This window comes from Vanellus vanellus (genome assembly GCF_965231255.1).
Source record: "Vanellus vanellus genome assembly, chromosome: 3".
In the NCBI taxonomy this organism is placed as follows: domain Eukaryota; kingdom Metazoa; phylum Chordata; class Aves; order Charadriiformes; family Charadriidae; genus Vanellus; species Vanellus vanellus.
Genome location: NC_138907.1, coordinates 37,096,264 through 37,120,473, shown reverse-complemented (window position 1 = coordinate 37,120,473; position 24,210 = coordinate 37,096,264). Strand labels below are relative to the sequence as shown.

General features: G+C 37.8%; 1 protein-coding gene across 1 annotated transcript in view; it reads left to right on the top strand.

The window, feature by feature from the left end:
* LTBP1 (latent transforming growth factor beta binding protein 1) overlaps positions 1–24,210 on the top strand; it is a gene marked incomplete at its 5' end in the record, with an annotated part of 207,046 nt that overhangs the window by 122,127 nt on the left and 60,709 nt on the right. Inside the window, 9 exons of the mRNA XM_082480509.1 lie at positions 8,365–8,487; positions 10,042–10,209; positions 13,403–13,636; positions 15,603–15,625; positions 16,589–16,691; positions 17,270–17,368; positions 19,423–19,548; positions 20,700–20,825; positions 21,546–21,668. Of these exons, the coding sequence (XP_082336635.1) occupies positions 8,365–8,487; positions 10,042–10,209; positions 13,403–13,636; positions 15,603–15,625; positions 16,589–16,691; positions 17,270–17,368; positions 19,423–19,548; positions 20,700–20,825; positions 21,546–21,668 (1,125 nt within the window). The remainder of the gene's footprint in view (positions 1–8,364; positions 8,488–10,041; positions 10,210–13,402; positions 13,637–15,602; positions 15,626–16,588; positions 16,692–17,269; positions 17,369–19,422; positions 19,549–20,699; positions 20,826–21,545; positions 21,669–24,210) is intronic.

Sequence of the window (24,210 nt, the reverse complement as noted above, 5' to 3'; positions counted from 1 at the left end):
AACCTTCCATTAGGTGTATAAATGCTTTGTTACTTAAATTTAAGTACCCTAGAACATAATTTGATCCCATATCTAACTTTTTTTTCCTTTTAAAGCTTTGATTCATATATTTATTTTTCAGTCGTCACAATTCCCCACTGTGCAATGCAATGCATGTGAGAGCCGAACAAGTAAATCAATACTTGACTAAAAGAGCCCGACCCTCATAATATAGATTGAGGTGTTGAAAAGCCCCTGGGTTTTTGGATCTTTAATCAAGGAAGAACTGTTTAGAGAAAAGTAACAAATTAGGGTTAAGGTTTTTTTCAAAACTTTCCCTTTTTTTTTTTTTTATTTCTTCTGCACTATTCAGTCCCAAAATCGCAGTTATTAGAAGAAAATAGGTGGTTGTGTTAACTGCTGGCTGCAGTTAGATTTAATGAATTTAGTTATGTGATATTCATCCCATATAATTGGTAATGTGTGTGTGTGGTCATGAGTAAAAACTGAGGCCACTTCTTAATCTGATTCTGTTAACTACAGAATCTTGTTCCACAAATAAAGTGCTTGCAAAACACAATTGTGTTTGGGGGTATTTCTAATGCAAAACCTTGAAGATTGCCTTACCCCGGACAAAAATCCAAATAAAATTTCTTCATGAACATTTTTAGAAAGCGAGGAGAAAAAGCCATAAGTAATGTAAATTTTCATTTTTATATCTGAGTTATTCATTCATTTCTGTCTTCTGTCTATGAATTAATGTATGCGAAGTTCTTGGAAGATGAACTTGGTTTTGGACTTAGTAAAGCTATATATAATTATCATGGTTTATAACAAGTTCAGTGTTAGTATGAATACCATATTACGTTGTTCCCATCTTCCTCCTTCACTTCTGTTTGGTTTTAGAGGTTTGTTGTTGGTTTTTTGGTTTGGTTTTTTTTTTTTAAGTCATGAAGATTAGATTACTTTGTCCATAGTCACACTCTTCACATGAGCAGACAAGCATTCAGTTAGGAAATGGGTTTTTTTAGCTTGGTTTTTTCCCCTGGGAAATTCAGTGGCAGTGAGTCATTAACACATCGCATTTTCTGAGAGCAGGTTGACCTGACACCCAGTAGATCTATAAAAATCTGTGAGAAGGTATCAAACATCAAACACTAACTATTGTTGTTTGTGGGAGCCTGTTTTAAGTTCTCCTTAGTGGGGAAGACTGTGGCATAGATTAGCGGCAGTTTGGTTACAGCATCCAGGTTGTTAAAAGCTGGGAGCGTTGTGGTGACTCTGGTGGTTGGGAGCTCAGTGGTGGCTGACCTCACCATATATCAGGCTGTGTGCTTAGAAGACAATATAGAAGGAGCCAAGACATGGTAGCCTCATCTGTACAGTACTGCAGTATCACTGTCAAGACCCTGGTTATGGCAAAGCTTCTGTGCATTTGGATGAACTTGTGAGAGCAGAGTCACCAACAGGACCTCTGGGATGGCATATGGCTTCCACTGCCATCTCAACAGATCTAAAGTAAGAGTAAAGCTTTCATCTCTTGTCAAACTTCTATGGAGAGGGACTACCACATCTAGGAGCACAGTGTGACAAGGAGCAGTTCCATTTATTTGGTGTGTTGTAATACTAAAGAGTAACAGCAAAGGGTCAGGTTGTCAGTCAGTGCAGAATGATGCTTCTTTCATGCCAGTGAGTGGGGTTACACCAGTTTATTACCATTGAGAAGGGTCAAGTCATTCACATTATCAAGCACTAACTGTTACAAAATCAGTGCTTTATTTGCCAGTTCTTTATAAATCGTAAATAACGGCACCTACTGTGAGAGTTTGCTGTGGAGCCGTACAAAGTGCTGTGTGGAAAAACTCCCTGCTTAACCTTTTTTTTCCTGTATCACTAATGCAGAGGCTTTTTACCGGTAGAACTTCATTACTCTGTTTTCCTTGGAAACCGAAAATTAGTATTTAATTGGTCTTTAGAAAGCGTTATTTACCTATGTATGTTTTTATAGTACTGCTGCATAGCCCCTTAAAATATTTCCTCTGTGTAGATGAAGGTGTTTGATCAAATCACTCTACAAGCATGTCATCAGTTTGTGCTTGTACACAACAAAAGATTATTCAGACAACCCTAAATTAGTTTTTTCTTTAGTTTTTTACAACAGAGCAAATGAATTCTTATTGCTATACTAATTTAAAACTGAAGCATTTTTTATGTCCATATACAAGAAACAGAGGGCTAAAAAGAAGGAGAAAAAAAAAAAAAAAGGCCGCTAATCTTGAATCAGATTTCTTTTCCAGCTGCCTGAACAAGTTGATTCCAATGCAGTTTGCACAGCTGGGCAGGCTGACAGATAGTAGGAAACAATTTGGGTAGGTAGCCTTTTACCACAGTCTGAAATACAGTGAAGTAGACAGTAAATCTGGAAGATTTTGGGTTGTTGGGATTTTTTACCCATAGTTGTTAAATAAACACTGTTCTTACATGTATGTATGTTTGATTTGAAAATTTGAAGGGTTTGGGGTTTTTTTATGTACTTGTGGCTTGTTTCTGTTGAATCCCTAGATAGGCTTGTGTAATTCAGCATAGAGCATCAGCTCAGTAATTGCATGAGCTCATTGAGAAGACATGACTTGGAAAAGAGGCATTAAAATACACTGTAATTAAGTTATGCTGAGGCATCAGTACATGCACGATGAAGTTAACTTTAAAAATTGGACAAATTTAGCAAGAGAAACATCCATATCAGGAACTCTAGCAGGACCATTTATTGGTATTTACGTACACATAAGCTGGTACTTAAACATAGCAGTGACCACATTAAATAGCAATAGCAGAGTGTGTGTCAATGGGGTGTTATATTTTTGGTGTTACATTTTTAAATGCTAGATGTACAAGAACAGTTCATCTGGGAAGAGATTTAATACAGAGGCATTAATGACAGCATCTGTGAATGTTTCCCGCAGAATAGTTGAATCATTTGGAAAGAAAGATGACTGTGTATTGATGAATTATAGGGAGATCCCATCTACCTGCAAATTAGCCACTTCAGTAAATAATGCCATGAAACCTTCAGTATTAGTAGGCAAAACTCTAAAACAGGATTCTCCCAGTATCACCAAATGCATCCAATACATTCCTATGCCAATTGTTCTCAGCAGTGACATGAAATGAAGTTCAGATCTGTAGAAATGTGCATCATTTCTATTTAGATGATATTTAAATTCAATTTACTTTAAAATTGACAACTGCAGTTTATCTATATACAGACTTAAATATAAGATATGTTAAAAAATTTTCATTATAAAATCTAAATGGCGGTTTTGCTAGTAGGTATTCAAGGTCACTCAGTTGGTTGAAGACTGTAACTTGTAATTAGAATTTGTTTAAATGCAAAGCCAGATTTTGGCTTTGCAGAACATATTTTTTTCCTTCATTTCACTGTAAATATATATATATATGCATTTCAGTTCAGTAGCTGTTATTCAGAGTTGAAAAACTGCTTTAGAATTATAACAACAGGCACCATTTTTTCTATCTACAACATACAGGTATAGTTCTACAAACTTAAAAGATGTCACTTGAGTAGAATAGATAATACTAGCATAATGAATAAAATGATTCAAATTCAAGTTAGAAAGCAGGTTTCATAACTTTTTTTCTCTTATCTATCTGTGTCTTTGCAGGATTTTGCTTTTTGTTTTTTACATGCCTAAACACTTTGTGTTCAAATAATAAATTTTATCTACATATGGATTTTTTAAAAATGAAGCTTGATGCAAACAATGAGTAAAATCATCATCTAATGAATGAAAAATGCAGCATTAATAATTTTAAACAGTGAAAGTATGTATGTGTTTATGTTAAGCTATGTAATTACTTACCTTGCTTAAATATATGTAGGATAGTAGAATTATCCTCCTAGATAGGAAGGAAAAGTTCCAAATTTTTCATAATGGTGACGTACAAGCAAATAGTAATGTATTTCAATGGTTAACAAACAAGAGACTTGGTTTCCTTGAAAAGAACTGTAAAATCTAAGTCAAATTAATATTATTTAAAATAAATTGTCTTTTTTACTGATTTAAAATTTAAATGCTTTCTTCGCCCGACAAATTCTACATGGATATATATAAAAGTGGTATGTTATGTATGTCCCCTGGGAGATATTTTCTTATTTTTTTACTAGTAGTATAGATTAATTTTCATATAAGTAAAAATGTATACTTAGAATTTTTGAGGACTGCTCTGACAGCATCAATTGACAACAGGTAGAAAATTCTATAGTGGATTCTTGAGTGTTCCAGTATTTGCTTTTTATTAGCTTCTAGGTATTTCATAGTCTTCCATTATGTTCCTTGTCATGCCTGATGTTTGAAAGTGGAGGTTTAGCAATATGTTCTTTCCTCCCGACAACTTTACAACAGCATCAATATGTTTCTATTTAGGGTTGTTTCAATAACGTCTTTAGTTTGCTAGCTGTTAAGATTGAAGTTCATTCCTCACAATAGTCACAAAAGATAATGATGTTGAAACAATGGTGATCTTCTTTTGGGTATCAGTTGGCACCCTGTACGTGCCTCCAATCATATTTTGAGATTTCAGGGCAAAAGAAAAAACCTAGTCAGACCAGAAGAAACTGTCTAAAAAGTTGAGTGCATCAGAACAAGTCTAGCTTATTAAATATTCTGTGTTAGTGCAACCCTTAAATAAGAGAGTCCTGAGCTTATATGGGACATCTTCTTGCTCAAAGATTGGATGAGCCAAAAGGTAGACTGCCATAGGGGAATATTTCAGCAGGGTTTTGTGCACTTTTCTTATACCATTCTCCTTTTTAAATAGTCTACTCCCTCTGAGGTCAGAAAGTCATGTAGTCTGGGAATTTCACTTGAAAATTCCTTTGAGGCAGAGCTGATCCTTTGTAACTCATGTGGTTTCCATCACATTTCATCCAAAATTCTAGGATATAAATTATCACTCTTTGTCATGTGTGGCTAAGTGCATAGAGGTGAAGTTGATCCAGGTGGTGTCAAGATACTAGATTAGGTATAGCATTTGAAGAGCTGAGGGATAAGATCAACACTGAACATTTGGAAAAAATCTCAGCTGACATGGCAACTGCTAGTCTGCTCTACTGTGAGCTTCAGTTGTGCGCAGTTGTGGGACAGGTAGCCAAACTTGTGGAGAAAAATGAAGAAGGTAGAAATGCGAAAGATTCTTTCTGTAGGTTTCCAAAAGCAAACTCCAACACATCTGTTATATTTTACATTTTCAGCTTACCCTCATTGATTGTGTTGACTTAGGCAGCAACGTACAATGAGGTCAAATAAAATGGAGAAGGTTTTATAAAAACTAAGAGTAAAGGTAATAAACATTGTATATTTTAGATAAAGTGATCACTAATACCTGATTTCCAAGGAGCTAGGTGGAATATCTAACTTCCTGAAGTTTGTTTACCCAGCAAGGTAGGCATTTTTTCCTGGCTTAGGGGTAGGGAGGGAAAGTTGTCCTGCTTTGAGGTAAAACAGAACCTTTTCAGTAATTTCACTTTCCACTTAAAGAGAGCATCTGTCATTTGTTTATTGGTCAGCCCAGCCTAAACCACAACAAAAGTCTTATGCAGTAATAACACGTGTAAACATTTTAAATTTTAAAGTAGGTCTGTTTTAATGCGCTGTCTCTGTTTTTCTGAATGAGGAGACCTGACAATTTATGACAGACAATTATAGGTCAGGGGTTTTTTTATATTACTATTTTTTATTATTTTAAAGTTTTGATTATCAGTGCAAGCTACATTGTTACTATCTCCTGAAATAAAATCCTAGTTTGGCTGTCATAATTACAGATGGTATCCAGATGATTGTCGGACAGGTCCTATTCTAAGAGTAAGTGAATTACAGATACAACCCCAAGTGTGATAAAGACCTGAGGCCCAATGCTTGGGGCATGGGTGAATAATTCAGTGAGATCCTGAAAGGGACACTGATGCAGGTAGTCTCTTGACAGCAAACTTCATCAAAGCAGTTGTTAATTATTACAATGTTCCCATGGATGCAATCCTTTTCGTCCCACATCACACGTGTTCTGTGCTTCCTGAAGCGTATTCTTGCTGTTAAGATGGTAAGCTTTAGGCTAGAGATGGTATTTGTGCATTGTGCTTCTTCCAGTACAATGAACCTTTAGGCATTACCAAATACAAAGACTAATAAAAACTGTATTAAATGTGTCAAGCAGAGTCGCATCCTGTATAAAACATACTACATCGCTTAAACTTCTCTCCATGAATGTTCCTGTGAGTTGTGTTTGACTGCACAAACAATCACCTAGTCAGGAAAAGAGGGGTTGATAGGCCAGTCAAACTGTATTTGTTTTTTAATTCAGAGTACTTGAGAATCATCTATAAATGTAATTGTTTTTCTGTTATGTGCCCAGCAGTGTTTTAAAAGAACTATTTAAAAGAACTATTTAAAAGAACTATTTAAAAGAACTATTTAAAAGAACTATTTAAAAGAACTATTTAAAAGAACTATAGGCAGAACTATTGAATGCCTTCTTTGTCTCTGTCTACTCTGTCGGGGGCTGTCCTGAGGAGTCCTGTTCTGCTGAGACCCCAGATGAAGATGAAGTCAAGTCAATGGATGGGTTTGCCTTAGTTGATGAGGACTGGGTCAGAGACCAGTTAAGCAACCTGGACATCCATAAATCCATGGGTCCAGATGGGATGCACCCGCGGGTGCTGAAGGAGCTGTCTGAAGTCATTGCTGGACCACTCTCCACCATCTTTACCAAGTCTTGGGAAACGGGCGAGGTGCCTGAGGACTGGAGGAAAGCAAATGTCACTCCAGTCTTCAAAAAGGGCAAGAAGGAGGACCCGGGTAACTATAGACCGGTCAGCCTCACATCCATCCCTGGGAAACTGATGGAGCAGCTTATCCTTGGTGCCCTCTCAAGGCATATCAAGGATAAGAGGGTTATTAGGGGCAGTCAGCATGGCTTTTCCAAGGGGAAGTCATGCTTGACCAACCTCATAGCCTTTTATGAGGAAATAACGAGGTGGATGGATGATGGCAGAGCGGTGGATGTGGTCTACCTTGACTTCAGTAAAGCATTTGACACGGTCTCCCACAGCATCCTCATGGCTAAACTGAGGAAGTGTGGACTGGATGACCGGATAATTAGGTGGACTGCGAACTGGCTGAAGGAGAGAAGCCAGAGAGTCGTAGTCAATGGGGCAGAGTCCAGTTGGAGGCCGGTAACCAGCGGAGTGCCTCAAGGGTCGGTACTGGGGCCCATATTATTCAATATATTCATTAATGATTTAGATGAGGGAATTGAGTGTACTATCAGCAAGTTTGCTGATGACACTAAGCTAGGAGGAGTGGCTGACACGCCAGAGGGCTGTGCTGCCATCCAGAGAGACTTGGACAGGCTGGAGATTTGGGCAGGGAATAACTTAATGAAATACAACAAGGGAAAGTGTAGGGTCCTACATCTGGGCAGAAACAACCCCAGGTTCCAGTATAGGATGGGGAGCTACCTGTTAGAGAGCAGTGTAGAGGAAAGGGACCTGGGGGTCCTGGTGGACAGCAGGATGACCATGAGCCAGCACTGTGCCCTTGTGGCCAAGAAGGCCAATGGCATCCTGGGCTGTATTAGAAGGGGGGTGGTTAGCAGATCGAGAGAGGTCCTCCTTCCCCTCTACTCTGCCCTGGTGAGACCGCATCTGGAATATTGTGTCCAGTTCTGGGTCCCTCAGTTCAAGAAGGACAGAGAGCTGCTGGAGAGAGTCCAGCGTAGGGCAACTAAGATGATTAAGGGAGTGGAGCATCTCCCTTATGAGGAAAGACTGAGGGAGCTGGGTCTCTTTAGTTTGGAGAAGAGGAGACTGAGGGGTGATCTTATTAGCGTTTATAAATATATAAAAGGGGAATGTCATGAGGATGGAGCCAGGCTCTTCTCAGTGGCGACCAGTGATAGGACAAGGGGTAATGGATTCAAGCTGGAACACAAGAGGTTCCACTTAAATCTGAGAAGAAACTTCTTCTCAGTGAGGGTGACAGAGCACTGGAACAGGCTGCCCAGGGAGGTTGTGGAGTCTCCTTCTCTGGAGACATTCAAAACTCGCCTGGACACCTTCCTGTGCAACCTCGTCTAGGTGTTCCTGCTCCGACAGGGGGATTGGACTAGATGATCTTTTGAGGTCCCTTCCAATCCCTAGCATACTGTGATACTGTGATACTGTGAAAAGGTTGTCAGTATGGGAAAAAGTGTTGATTGGAGTGTTAACTTGTAACAGTTCTCCTGCACGTATTTAAAAAAAAGATAACTTCTGAAGAAAGAAGAATATGAATACATTTCAGTATCTGATTATTTTCAATTTTTCCACAGATATCAATGAGTGTCAGTTACAGGGAGTATGCCCTAATGGTGAGTGCTTGAATACCATGGGCAGCTACAGATGTACCTGCAAAATGGGATTTGTGCCAGATCCTACTCTCTCAAGATGCATAGGTAAGTAATAGTGCTAATCAAACTACCAAAATAGGTACTTAATTGCACTTTAAGTGATGATTTATTTCACTGGCCCAAACTCTTCTAAGCTGTCCCTGTCTTTTTTGCTGTCCCTGACTCCTCAGTTTATTCGCTTTCAGTCATTGTCAGTGCTCATGCCTCTTTTCTGTCTCTTTGTCCTGGAAGCCTTGGTCTCCACCAGTGGCTGGCCATGATCCTTGCCATCTTTTCCTGGTTTTCTTGTCACAAAACCTTCAAGGCCACAGCCAGCCTCCTCATACACTCAGTCCTCCTCACTAGCCTGGAGTTCTCCTTCCCATAACTTTTTCTTTTCCCCTTCTCTGCTAGTTCCCCAGCTAAAATAATCTTTGTGTCCTGCCCTCCCCTCTTCCACCTCTGCAGCTTTGATCTGGGTGGTTTCCATTATTAAACATTCATCCCAGGATGATCTTTGGCACATTTTCCTTCTTATTAAGAAGGATTAAAAATTAAGAAAGAATTAGGAGAAAGGAAAAGTTGTGAACAGCATGAATGCAAATATTTTCCTCTGTTAATCAGCTTTTACTTGGTTTGAGATCAACTACCTCTGCAAAAAGAAAAGAAGGCATAGAGAACAACTAAATTTCTCACTTGAAGTTTTTTGGGAAGGCTATTTGCAAGTGAAAAATACTTCATTTCCTAAGCTGCTTTTTCTGAGCTATCTTTAGATTTAAAAACTAAAGTGTAGTCTAGAGCTGTAGGTGAATTCTTTCATTTTTTCAGCATAATGTCTTACGCTACTAGTTAATCACAGTCAGTTACTGAGGAAGTTCAGCATTTTGAAGAATTTCTTACCACTTTTCAGTTTAACACCAGAAAAAGAAGTTGGTTTTCATTTTTCTTTTACATGTCATGTTGAAATCAGAATCAGATAGTCTTTGTATTTTTTGAGTTAAGCAAACATATTACCCAGAACTGTCAACTGTATGTGAATGTGGATGCAGAAATTAGAAATCTGGATGGATCTTGTCTTCCTGTTACCTCATAGTAGTCATAGCTTATGGCCTATGGCTCTTCCTCATTAAAACTAAGTGAAATAACATGTGAATATATAGCTATCTCTTTTATTAAAAAAAGTCATGTGTGATAACTAATCCTTTTGCAGTCTTATTTATAGAGCCTACTTATAGCTGAATGTTCCAGTGGCTATGTAGCTTGACGCAACTGTATATTGCTAATGATTGACCCTAGTCTTCAGCAGTTGGACTTGTGTACAAGTGAGAGCTGATTCTGACTCTTTATTGTAGCAGCATGGCAACTGCTGGTTTGGAATTTTTTTTTTTTTTCCCTCAAAATGCTTTTTGTCCTTGGTCTAGGATGAGTTGGAATTCAGGAGTTTGATGGGAAATCAGAATTTTCTTTCATGTTGTGATTATGGCTTGAGATAGGTCTTTGAAATAAAACTGGTGCGGATGGTAATATCAATCCATTTAACTGGTGTTGGAAACCTAGTGGTGTTTCTGTGTTTTGCTTTTCATGTGAACAGTACTATCCTCTCTTCCACTTTCATTGCAGCTGATAATCCTGTAGTTGCTGAAGAGAAAGGACCCTGCTACCGGTTTGTTAGTGCAGGAAAGCAATGCATGCATCCTCTCTCTGTTCAGCTCAGCAAGCAGCTTTGCTGTTGCAGTGTTGGCAAAGCTTGGGGCCCGCACTGTGAGAAGTGTCCACTTCCAGGAACAGGTAAGAACTGCCCGTTAAAAATACAAGCTCTTGCCCCCGCCCTAGGTTTGTTATGCATGCTTTAAAAAAATATCCAAGAATTGATTTTAAACAAGTGTCCATCAGTAAATTATGACAGTTCTCTACATGACAGTAGAATAATCACATATATGGTAGTTTTGTTCATAGGGATTTGTGACTAAAGCAAAGAAATTATCTTTGATACGTTGTGATAGAATTCCAGATCAATAATATTTGCACCTCAGAATATGTCCTTAACTCTGATTCTCCATCACATGAAGATAAATTTATTGTACATTATAGTCTGACTATAGATACATACAAATGAACCCCAAATCTAATTAATTCTCTTCAGTTGTTAAAGGTACTGGTGAAAAGATGGCGGCTTTTGAGAATTAGGTTACAGAACAACATGTTGTAGTTTACATTACAGTTAGTGGGATATGTATGGGAGTATCTCTGCTTTCTAACCTTCCTTCATATCTTTACCATCCATTTTGAGGAATGTGCTGAGTATGGTGGTGTCTTCTTAACAACAAACTGGTAGTTAAACATTTCATGCTACCTTTCACTTAAACAATTCCTTACTTGATGCATAAACCTCACTTGTATTATCAGCGTTCGCTTGGAGTCCTGCTGGTTTGTAAATATATAAGGACCTGGAACATACCAGCTTGGTTGGTCACCACCCTCATTTAGGCTGCTCATAGATTAAGATATCACATATTATAGATACTGATCGCTGTTTTTGAGTACCTTCTATTCCCCGATTTTGCTTAAAACTTAACCAACCAAAGTTGGAGTCTTTAGTCAAAATCAATTGAATATGATTTTTTTTTTTTTCTCCAAATGTATGGTCAAATTCATCTTTTTTTAAAGCGTTACTTATTGTAATATACACGATGTACAGCTTGTTCAGTATTTTAGCACAGGTATTTGTAATGGCAATCCACTGTTCTTACTGAAGTTGCTGCTGCAGATGTAGATGTTATGATACAGGTCATGTATTTCTTTGGAGTATTCTTTAAAGATTCAAATTTTCAAAAGTAGCTAGCTGCTTTAGGAAATCCACAGCTAACGTCAGACGTGATGAGAGCAGCAGATTCCTTACTTTTTAAGTTGGGCTTACAAAAATGGAAGTGACCAACATTTTTGAACATTTCAATTGATTTTTAAGACCATTGGGTTGCTAGATCACTGGTTAGGATTTTAAAAGACCAGTTCACTTTTAGATAAATAATATTTCTATGGCTTTTTAATGGAGGAAATATATATTCTCATCAGATGACTTGAATTTAAGTGCAGGTGCTTTACGTCTATGAGAATATTGCATGAGGTTTTATGCCCATTTGTGTGTATTCTGGAGCAGAGAGTATATCTTGTTGCAAAGTTGACTGGTCTCTAGTCATAAAAAGTACATTGTTGAATATTACGTGGAACAGGTTATTTATTTTAGTGATTTTTCTTAATGAAAAGACTTCAGAGAGAAAATCTGATAGTGGAAAATTCTGATGAGCTGTGTGGGAAACACTTTTCCCATTTCATGACAACTTTCATGTTCCTTTCTATAACGTGTTAAATACATAATCTTTCAGAGTTTTCTATGAAAAATGTGTGAAAGTGGGGTACTTCAGATTGGGGTAATGTATTTACTGCGGCATCCCATGTTAATTTAAGAGTCATTGATCTCACTCTCTTTTAAAATGTTTGTACAAAGTAGACCAGCTCCAAAAGAGAGACTGAGAGAGGCCAGCTTTGTATACCTAGGTGCTGAGAGCACTTAGCAGAGCTGTGGTAGAATAAGGCTCACATTTCTGTTCTGCATTTGAGAGAATATGACATGAAACAAGTTTTCCTACATCCTGAGTATACATCTGAAAGGATGGGCATCAAATTTTCTTTGTCTTCTTCCTTTGAGTAGAATTCCCACCCTCAGTCAGGTGTCTCTGTGGTAAGTTTTGATATTAGCATTTCCCAACAAGAAGTATTTCATCATTCTGAATCCACTTAATTTAATCAGTTTGACGCTTCATTTTTTCTATTACTAAGACACCATCAGAATACAGTATACAATGAATGCATGCTGCAATTTAATGTATAATTTAATGAATTAATCTGTGGAGTACCTATAGTTAGTCATTTTGTGGTTTTATTTTAGATGCTAATTCATTTTAAAAGCCTGATGTGTTAAAGCAGAACTTGTGAACTTACCAATGCCCCACTCTGCACGTGTCTTAAGAAGCTGTAAGAAATTACTTCAGGCACATGGGAGACTAAATCTTTGGTGTTTCATCCCAACATAGCTTTACCTAGAGCAATGAAGACAATGAAGCACCGCCCCCTCAAGACTCCTGAAGGTCTCCCTCTCCCTGACAGGAGCATAGCTATTATCTTTGATGGGGAGGAAGGCTGACCTGTATTTCTTTTTCATTCCAGTCTTCCACTAGGACTGCAAAACCTGATGCTTATGTAGAGCAGCTGCAGAGATGAGAGCAGGTGCTGCTCCCCGACTTTCATTACCTTTTTCTGTAACAGCTTTATAAATGAGACATTACCCCTTGCTTCCAGTGGTGATTTGGCTTTTTATGATCCCCATTCTGTTTTTATCCAGCCCACTGATGTTAGCAGAAAGACTTATTCAATTCCGTAGAATTTGGATCAGGGCTGGTATGAGACCTTCAATGTAGTCAAATGGGATCCTGTGAATGAGTGGTGTTACTGATTGATATTCTTCTGCTCCTCTAATACAGGGTGGTGAGCTTTTTTTCTTTGGTGTCAGCAAAAAAAGGATTATAGAAATAGTGATCTTCATTCCTTATGCAATGTAGATTATGATGACAATTTGCATATTTAAATTCATATTTGGAAAGGATATACTGTTTGAAGAGGATTAGTACAAAATATTATCTCATATAATATTATCTTATGTAATATAATGATAGATTAAACATAAATGAAGAAAGATGGTAAACTGGAGTGGAAACCTCTCGGGAATAACAGCCAGAACATGATTTTGAGAGAATACTCAGTCATATTAGCATGCAACGCATAGCTTGTCTATAAATATTTTTTTGTAAAAATGTATATACAATATGAGATTAAATTTATTAGTGGTAGTCATTATATTTTCCACTATGTCAACATATTGCACTTTTAGACTCCTAAAAGGAATATTTTCCCATCCCAAATCTAGCTGCTTTTAAGGAAATCTGCCCTGGTGGAATGGGTTATACGGTTTCTGGCCCTCACAGAAACAAGCTATATCATCACCCTGCAGTTAGAGTACAGCCACCTGTCATTGGCAAGACCCCGATTACTCAACCTGTTGCTAAAGGTACTTCTCCTCCACCTCTCCCAGCAAAGGAAGAGCCAGTGGAGGCACTGACCTTCTCACAGAAAAGTGAGACTGAGATGGCTGTGCAAGAAGGTGAGAGTGGGAAAATTTAGTCTTTCTATCTTTCTATGCATGTATTTTCAATGGTATGTTTCTTTGCGGAGTAGCTGCGTACACTGCAGGACAGAGAGGTGTCACTTCCCATGGCAGAGCGTTCCATGTTGTGGAGTGTATTGTGTTACATGATTTACTTCTGAAATTTTATGTATAGCTCCTACCAGATACTGAGAACACGGTGGAGAGAGAGAGAGAGACTGCTTTAATCTCACTAATTTTTATGACAAGAAATAGTAAATATTTGTTTTAAGACTTTCATAAAGATATTTATAATCTCTAACGTATAACAATGGACTGAAATCAGGCTTTGATTTACTAGCATTTGGGGTGGCAGAAGCTAAGGGGTTTTCATCATCTTCCTGTAGATTCCTGTACACTCCTGTAGATTAGCACCTGCTCTCACCCCTGCAGCTGTGCACTCCCTCTGTGTGACCATGTTGGATCAGCCCCTCTCTGTGGGGCTCTTTAACTATTAGTTGACTCCTCTAAGATATTTTTCTCAGACTTCGTTTTCTGCGAGCTCCTTTAAAAACTTGTAGCAGCCTGAGTCTAAAACTAATGCCGAAGCAAAGAAATGCAGAAAGCAGCAGCATTATAAATACATTGCCAGCAAACTTGGGATGAACTTTACTGTAGACAAGAAGAAATACATTGCTGAAGAACCTTCTCATGACATTGAGTACTTAATATGTTATTTCCGAGTAGCAGTTATGTATCTGTATGTCAGGCCATTATTAGAAAGAATTTCAGTCAGCTGACTGTGCAAAATGCTGTGTGACATGGATTACTTTCCAGTTAAAATCACTGCTCTAGTTTTACTTTCAAAAAGAAAATGGAGCTAAACTGAATCAGGAGAGAAAAATTAGCCATTCAAATATACTTACAGACTGTCCTGGATTAGAAAATCTCACATAAACCTCTGGGCTTTTGAGTGTTACAAAGTGGAAAAAGTGGTGTATCATACACTAAAATATTACTTCAGTAATTAGGAAGATTGCCACATTTAGCTAAATCTTAAAATGCATAGAAACTGGAGAACAAAGGAGTATTATTTTTTTCAAATAAAAAAAAATCAAATAGTGTGTGTTCTCTCAGTCAGTAATGACACATACACGTTTGAATTTTATATTCCATTTTTGGATATGTTTCCATTTGGAGTTTTTGAGATTTTATTAGTTTTCTCAGTTCTGATAATTGGCCTCCCTGCTAATGCTGAAGAAACTAGAGCAAGAAGAGTGATTTTTTTTTTTTTTTAATTAATTTTTATTTTTTTAAATCTGTCCTGTGGAAAATGTTGATTGTGAAAAGAAAAATATTCATACAGTTTTTTACACATATAGATTTTCATCAGTAAGAGACAAATTCAAAAAAGGCGAACTGCAATGGAAAATAAAAATAGCTATGGAATTTTACGTCTCCCAGAAAAGTTGCTTTTGTTGAGAGGGAAAAAAACCACAACCACTTTAACTTGCTTAAAGAGAAGGCAAATTTCAAAACTTGGTTGTCTTTTTACAATAAATTCTTGCAAATTTTTTAATGATTAGTTATATATCATTATTATATTAGTTTACCTTTAAAGTAATTATAGATGTTGATATTCCTTGGAAGAACTTTAAAAAGTTTAATCCGTGAGTTAATAACCTGTGACTTTCTCAGATTGTTTCTAGGGAAACAATTGAAAAACCTATAAGGCAGCTGAATGCTGAGTAAATCATTATAAGCATTGGTCAGTGTGTAGAATCTTATTCTGTTTTGAGGTTAGTTTTCATGCTTGCTTCAGGAACATTACTTCAAGTTTGTACCATTTTGGGATGAGGATAGAGCCTGAAATTTTTCTGCAATTGTAGCAACCACTTTCAAATGTGCTACGAGTATTAAATAGAGTGTGTAAGTAAATGTAATGTGAAGACTGATTAATTTTCTTTTTTCTTTCTGGTTTTAGTGGCAACTGCAGCCCCTGATCAGGTAAAACATGATGTGATTTATGTAGGAATTAGAATGCAGACCATGTGTACAAGATGGGATACCATATCTCTGAAAAGGATTTAGGATTTATGAGGAACAAACAGCTCACTGTGGACTTAGTGCAAACCCTGAGGCAAAAAGAGCTTATATTATGATATACGACAACAGGTAGTGAGGTACAGGGAAGAGGTTACTTTAACCTCTCTTTAGGGTATTGGTGGAGGGTCTAGTGCTATATTGTTCTATGGCATTCTGGAGGCTGCATTTTAAAGAGATCCACAGGTACTGGCAGCTAGAGAAAATGAGTTGGAGAGAAACAGTATGAAGCTTTGAGAAACATTTGTGACACCTGCTTAAGAAACTTGTATTAATGCCTGAGTGAGTTTCCTGGAGTTTTTAGGGTTGCTGTGTGTTCAGTGGAGAAGAGCAGGTGCATCTCTGTGTTCAGAGTCCCCCATTCTGGAGATCCCAGGTTCTCTATGCTGAAGATAATGGGGTTCTTTAGGAATAACTGCAACTGTACTTAATTTCCTTTTCCTAAAGACTTACAAGCATCTAACACTTTTATAAAAATAAGATGAGCAGTGCAATAGCTAAGAGAGAACCTTTCACAGTGGTCAGAGACGTATGTGGTTGTATACTTCTGTGTGATGCTGAACTGCAATTAAATACTATTCATAAGCAATTAAAGACCAGAGGATGGGAGAATGGAGGGATGAAGCCAAAGATAGACACTTCACGAAATGGCTGCTTCAAATAAAATCGGTGTTAAATTGTATGCCATTGTGTAAACATAGTATTCTATGTTCTTTCAGGCTTGAATTGGTGGTAATTAATGATCTGCTATCAAAAGCCACTCATGTGAGAATGTTAGCAGTTTCTCAAGCCAGGAATTTGTGGGTTGTTATGATAGCTGAATTAAGAGAAAGTTTTCAGAATGTAAATTTTTAATTACTCTTTTAGGAATTAGTTTCATTTGATCAAGAAAAGCAGCCTGATCTAGAGCCTGGGCAGCCTCAGCTTTCTCCTGGAATTTCAACAATTAACCTGCATCCACAGTTTCCAGGTAACTTGTTTTGACTTGTCTTTTAGTATGAGAGAGTGCTTACAATTCTGCAAAGGATAAGGAAGGTAGCAATTGTAACGGACATTAATGAAAAATTGATTGCAGCTTCACAAGAAATTTTTCCATGAGCGGAATGGAAGGTCAAGTGGAAGGAATTGAGAGCTTGGCATTGGCTGGGTAACTTGTTAGGAGGCAAAGACATATTTTAAGCAAAAGGGATATCCTGGATTACGTACATGGGAACTTTAATGTCAGCAGAGTTGAGGCCTTGTACCCCTTCCAAAAGGAAACTTTACTTAGATGCCTCCTTGTAGATTTATGCATAACTTCCACTGCAAAAGTTTTACTGTTGTGCTTCCTTTCTTTAGCACCTCAGTTTTCTTCACAAGCGGTAGAATGATGGAAAACCCAATTGTACTGGCTTTTTTCTACTCTAGATCTAAGCAGAATAAACTAATGAAAAGCTCCGTAGTGTCTGGCTCATTCAGTATCATATGTGAATTCTTTAAGGGGTTTTTTTTTTGAATGCTTTAAGGGTTTTTTTTGGATGTGATTGATTTCCATTCCATGTCACACAGTAGTGATTGAGAAAACATCTCCTCCTCTGCCTGTTGAAGTTGCTCCTGAAATCTCTACTTCGAGCGCAAGTCAAGTAATTGCACCTACTCAAGTTACAGGTATTGTACTTCCTTTTTAGAACTAAAATAAATTAAGAAATTACTGTGAGTTCCTGACATTAACTTGTTCTGTGCTATTTCTGAATTATAATAGCAGAGAGAATGTAGTTGTAGAACAGAAAGGAATACTCTGGGGAGAGACAGAAAGTACGGAACAGCACAGCATTGAGAGTACTGCTAACAGAGCTTGGACTAGACCCTCCCAGGATGTCACTGCCATTTTTGTGCCCACAAATAAATGATAGAAGGAAAAAATTAATGATTCTACCTCAGATTACATGATCTGCAAATGAAGTCCAGAACTGAAGACTACTTGGTTACAAGTCAGGTCTTTAGACAATCTGTACATGTGTTCATGAAGTATATCTGATCATGTTCTTTGAGGGATGTATACTTCATGGGATGTTGATCAGCATGTTCTACAAAAAGCAGGTGAGGAGTTACTGGGAGATCTATTCTGAAATGTTCTTTGACATTTGTGCTTCTTCCTTTTCTGATGTATTAAAGTTGCCTTTTCTACATCCATGTGTCAAGAAGTGAAAATAACAGAAATGCAAGTAATGCTCCTGTCATAGCTGAAACTTGTCTAAGTGATGTCTGTGTCCAAAAGGCATGAAAATTTCACCTGCTGTAAATTTGAAAACAGAAAGGTGAACGTACTATGTATGTATACATGAGAGCATTATAATGTCACGCTGTCTAGTCTCGGAATTAACACAGGCTTTGAAGTAACTGCAATATCCAAGTAAATACTTTAAGATGCAGTGTTGTATGTGGTAAAGATATCTAGGCCTACCAAGAGGTTTCCTGATTTGCATTCATGGGGAGAAATTGCACATGATTTAATAAAAGCTTAACTCTTCAAAGATGGCTTTCCTTCACCCAATAGTGGATTTTTGAGTTGCACGCAATGTGCACAGGTTCTAAAATCACCCAGTTGTTTGAAGTCTGATTCTGTCTGCAGTTAAATCCTCTTGAATCTACTGTAAGAGTAAAGAAAGTATCCTGTCCTTCTATAAGCATTCAGCTGCCTCTTTCAATTACATGTAATTACAGTTTGTCAATCCCATATGAAAGTTCTACTAATGGTGATTGTCAAAACAGAATTTGGAAGTCAGCTCTGCTACAACTGTGCCCCTTCTGCTAGCCAGTTCCCTGCTTCCTTACAGGGAGAGGAAGTTACCCTGCTGGGAACTCACATCAGTTAGAAAAAAATGGTAGTATTCCACGTTCCACTGTTTTTTTTTCTTTCCTCAGGAAAAGGAGTGGAACTAGAAATTGCTGTGTGCTATAAACAAATAAATCAATCTGTTGTTCAGATACGGTTCCAAGTGTTTTTCAGATATTTGAGAGATAGTAAAGTACAAGTGAAGTAAGATTTGTACGACAAAAAACTGAATGCAGTTGAGAGTTGAGATGTTTTTGAGTGCCTTAATTCTGTACTTTAAGATTTAGTTAAATCTAAATGTAACTTGTTTCTAAATAGTCTGGATAAATGATCCTTCCTTACAGATAACTTGTTTTTCAAGAATTACTATTTCATGCTGCTGTATAACCTTAGTTTAAACTGCAACTAAACACAGTTATTAGTATTTTTTGCAGTAACACATATACTTTGAGAATTTCTAAAACTACTGTAAGGGTTTAGCATCCAATGCTGCCCATATCAGAATCTCCTTCTTACAAAAAATATCCAAGCCATTAACAGATGAGTATTCTGTAAAAATAATCAGAAACCCATTACAGTTATTTTCTTAACCTTCATTGCGAAGGTTAAGTCATAAATTTTTATTTTATATTATCTTCATTTTACTTTATTTTTTATGTACCCGTTTATAGATCTTGGATGGGACATGAGACCATGTCACTAGGAAAAGCCTAGATGGTTTCTAGATTCTTCCAGATAAGGTATCCATTACAGAAACTCAAGACTTACAAACTTGGTTTACAGTTGTTTTCAGGCCTGGTCTTCCTACTTGGATTACAGAACATTGTACGCTTACTGAACTGTGTGTGGGGGAGTTTAACATTAAACCTTTTTTTTGTTTGCTTAGAAATCAACGAATGTACAGTTAATCCTGATATCTGTGGAGCAGGACACTGTGTTAATTTGCCTGTGGGATATACTTGCATCTGCTACGAGGGGTACAAACTGAACGATCAGCAGACAAAGTGCTCTGGTAAGAATGGATGCTTTCAAAAATCTGAAGTAATCACGTTATGAAATGCTTGAAATGTAGAGTCTGGTCAGGGGAAATATGCTATAGTGCACTCAGGAGTTGCTTCCTCTTCTGAATGCTTCCAAACTACACAGAAACTAGTTTTTCTATGTCAAATAAAATTTGCCAGCTAGTCTCTGATATAGCCTTTCAGCTGCTCTGAACAGAATGTGAATTTAATTAAATTGAATAAAAGCCCTTCAGATTGTGAGATAAGAGAAAAAGTGATTAGACAGACCATCTCTTCTCAGCTTTATATCAGGTATCTAAACTCATCAGACTGCTAAGAGGAAATACACTTCTGTTTGGAGAAAGAATGAATGAATTAGTGCTGGTTTCTCAGAATGATTTGCCCAGCTACCAGCTTTGTGACTGAACTAAATCCAGTTATTTTGTTAGGTCTTTCCTTTCAAGCTTCTGCTGAAAAGAGAAAATATATCATAAACATCCCAGAAGCACATTAGGAGATCTGCAAAGTGAGATCTTCATGCCCTTCAAAGCTATTAAGTTCTGGAACAGAGGGCTCTGATGAACACGAGGCAGAGCCCAGCCTGGCTCTACATGAGCCATTTCAGATTTGGAAATAGCTGTATTGGTATCTTTCCTTCATTCAGAATATGCTGGCTTCTCTAACTTGGATCAGAAAGATTTTATTATATCATGTTGCCAGATCACGTACTGACAACTTTTCATGCTACCAAAAGTTCAGTAACTTCACACATGTTATCAGGTGCAACTAGAGTATTAATTTACACACATACAGTCAAATGGCAACTTAAAATCCTTCTGTTTCATCTGAATTGTGTTATTGTTCCATGCTTGCAATTTGTGCTCAGCTTGCACTCAGTGTAGTGATTTGAATAGTAATCTTGTCACATTCTTTGGGCCACTGCAATATTCTTATAGTCTTAAGCCCATAAGAGCATTTTTTTCCAACCAAAACTATTTAATATATCTTTTTTGCAGCTCTGTGGGAGAGGAAAACATATACTTTTTCAAATAGTTAAAATAATTACAAGATCAGTCTTTTCAAAACCATGGCATAGAATGCACAAAAATAATCATAACTGAATATGTTATTCTATAGTCTTATGCTTTTATTTCTTTTATAGATATTAATGAGTGTAATCAGGCACCCCATCTCTGTTCCCGTGGACGCTGTGAAAATACAGAAGGAAGTTTCTTATGTATTTGCCAAGCTGGATTCATGGCCAGTGAAGATGGAACCGACTGTGTTGGTAACTACCTGTCATCTTTATAGAAAATAAAAATATATAGATGAATCAAGAAGCTTATCTAAAAACCCCTAAAGTCCCCTTTTCAGCTTTTTTCCTCAATGTCATTAATACTGGACTGATGCCTGGAAGTGATTTTTAACTGTCTCTTACTAGGTATTGTGGTGAGGAAAATATTTGAGTGGCTCCTACTACTTTTCAAAATGATCATTTGTTAAAAATCAGTAAGTTATTCAGTATCATCTTGTTTAGGAAAATTACCATTTAGTAAAAACACCTTCTGTGGTGGGAAATGCAAATACTAAAAACTCTTTCAATCACTAGAAGCTGTAATGAACCATATATTTAAATATCGCTGCAAACAGCCATGAACTGCATGGAGAGCAACAGAAACAGACTGAAGTGGCTATGATCTTCCTCTGGTTAGTGCTGCCTTGGGCACAATACACACACAGAGTGACACAGATTGTGTTTGCCGCCACAGGCAGCACTGATCACTGTCCTTCTTTCTACAGCCTGGTTGTTTCTAGATCTCTTCCTTTGTGTGATTACAAGCAGTAAAGATGGAACTGTAAAAACAGTAAAAACAGCTGTAGGGCTGTGGCTTGCAAACAGCTTGAAAATCCAAACTTAGTTATGTTTCATTAAAGCAGAGTTTAAGGGAGATGCAAGAACTCAGTAATTACATGGTGAAGCAAAGTTTCTCTTCTCTTTCATCTGCAGATTTTGATGAATGTTCGAGACCTCATACTTGTGGGGAAGGCTTTTGTATAAATACTGTTGGATCATACAGATGTGAATATTGTGATAGTGGATACCAAATGAACAGGAGAGGTGAATGTGAAGGTAGGTTTGGACTCTTCACCAGTAGTAATGTAGTAGCAAACGACTGCAGTAGGAAGAGCCATTTGTTTGCATTGACTGCTGTTTCTGATCTCAACAGAAAACTTTACATCTGTTTCTTTATTCTTGAAGAAATGTGGCAATTAGATAGAAATATTAAAATAACACATTTTTTTCATGTTTAACTTAATATTTTTCTACCTGGTATATTTCTTTTAATTCAATCTCCATTTCCTGTTTGATTTGAGATTGAATGTCTTGACACAGTGGTTTTGTATCTATTTGTGTTCAGAGTTCCCTTTCCTCATCCCATTCAGTGCATATTTCCATGGGTAATTTCTCTAGCTTAATCTTGTAACTGGATGTCTCTCACAGCTACTTTCTTTATTTAACGAACTTCCCCCTGTACGTCAACTGAAAATGGCAGAAGGTTCAAAAGGACGTTGTCTGTTTTATCTACAGTATGTCCTGGATGATGAAGTGAAGTTACCATTTATTCATATCACACAAACAATGCCAAATGTTACCACTGTTTGGAATGATTAATGTTGCCTGCTGTTCAAGGGAGGCTTAGCACTGTGGCTTGAGCTGCAAAGGGAGAACTCTCAGAGGGTGCAAGCTAAAACAAGAAACCTTTTTGAGTACTATCCAATCTTTTCAGTTATTTGATGTCTGGAACCACAATTCAATTCCTATGATTTACAGTTAAGACACTGCAAAGGTGTTACCCCACTATGGACAGAACCATCACAGGACAGCTATTTTTGCAGCTCTTCCCATGGAATCTCTTAACTTCATTGTTAGTCCTTCCCTGCATACTTGGTACCTCTGTTTAAAAAAACAAAAAAAAAAACAAAAAACCAACCAAACAAACAAAAAAACAACTACAAACCAAACTGTATTTTTTCCTATATTAAAACAGGTAGCAAATGATAAGTCGACTTGTTTTAAATTTGGAAATACGTATCTAGCAGGTATTTCATGTTGCAGGAGATTCTAGGACACCTGAATTTCAAAACTTCACATTATTTTTCAGTGTGATATTTTTGCCTTTTTTGCTGTTCTCTTTTCTTTTTTTGTTTTCAGCTTGAATTGTGAACTAAAAAACCAGAAACAACCATTTCATTTTAAACATAGTTTTGTTCATGCTTTAGTCTGAGTTACTTAGGACAAAATAAAAAAACATGTTAGGTTGCCTAGCAAATAAGCAACTTAAAGCTGCTGTGGATATATTTGTTGCTCTGAGCATTGCTAAAAGATTCCTCTTTCTATTCAGACACTATTCTAGTATTTTTAAAATAAATATTTCACACACTCCACTCTTACAACTATTTTTTCTAAATCTTCTCTGTCGGTCGGGAATCTGTGATTAAAATAGGATAGAAATCAGAATATCACAGTGCATCAAATTTCTTATTAGCTTGTATTTTAAGTAGTGTGGTGGTAGTCCTCTGTCATTTAACTTAATGATATGTAATTTCTGAAACCAAATTCTCTGTTGAAAGTTAAGGTTGCTTAAGGGAAAAACCCTCCTACACTAAATCCATCAAACCAAGGAAATGACACAATCGGGAATCATTTCACCATGTCATTACATCTACATGTTACAGTCACCCTACTGACAGATTCCACATTCCACAAATAACTCCTTTCCACCTCCTCCACACTTCAAAAACAAAGGCAAGAATCCTCCAAGCTACACACAATAGAATCATAGAATCATAGGGTTGGAAGGGACCTCTGGAGATCATCTAGTCCAACCCCCCTGCCAGAGCAGGGCCACCTTAGAGCAGGTTGCACAGGAACGCGTCCAGGCGGGTTTTGAATGTCTCCAGAGATGGAGACTCCACCACCTCCCTGGGCAGCCTGTTCCAGTGCTCTGCCACCCTCAAGGTAAAGAAATTCCTCCTCATGTTTAGGTGGAACTTCCTATACTCAAGTTTGTGCCTGTTACCTCTTGTCCTGTCACTGGGCACCACCAAAAAGAGCCTGGCCCCATCCTCCTGGCACCCATCCTTTAAGTATTTATAAGCATGGATCAGGTTCCCCCTCAACCGTCTTTTTTCCAGGCTAAAGAGACCCAATTCCTTCAGTCTTTCTTCATAAGAGAGGTGTTCCAGTCCCCTAATCATCTTGGTAGCCCTATGCTGCACCCTCTCCAGCAGTTCCCTGTCCTTCTTGAGCTGGGGAGCCCAGAACCGGACACAGTACTCCAGGTGCGGCCTCACCAGGGCAGAGTAGAGGGGGAGGATGACCTCCCTCGACCTGCTGGCCACACTCTTCTTGATGCACCCCCGGAAGCCATTGGCCTTCTTGGCCACAAGGGCACATTGCTGGCTCATGGTCATCCTGTTGTCCACCAGGACTCCCAGGTCTCTTTCTACAGAGCTGCTCTCCAGCAGGTCAGCCCCCAACCTGTACTGCAGCATGGGGTTATTCCTCCCAAGGTGCAGCACCCTACACTTGCCCTTATTGAATTTCATAAGATTCCTCTCCGCCCAACTCTCCAGCCTGTCCAGGTTTCTCTGTATGGCAGCACAGCCTT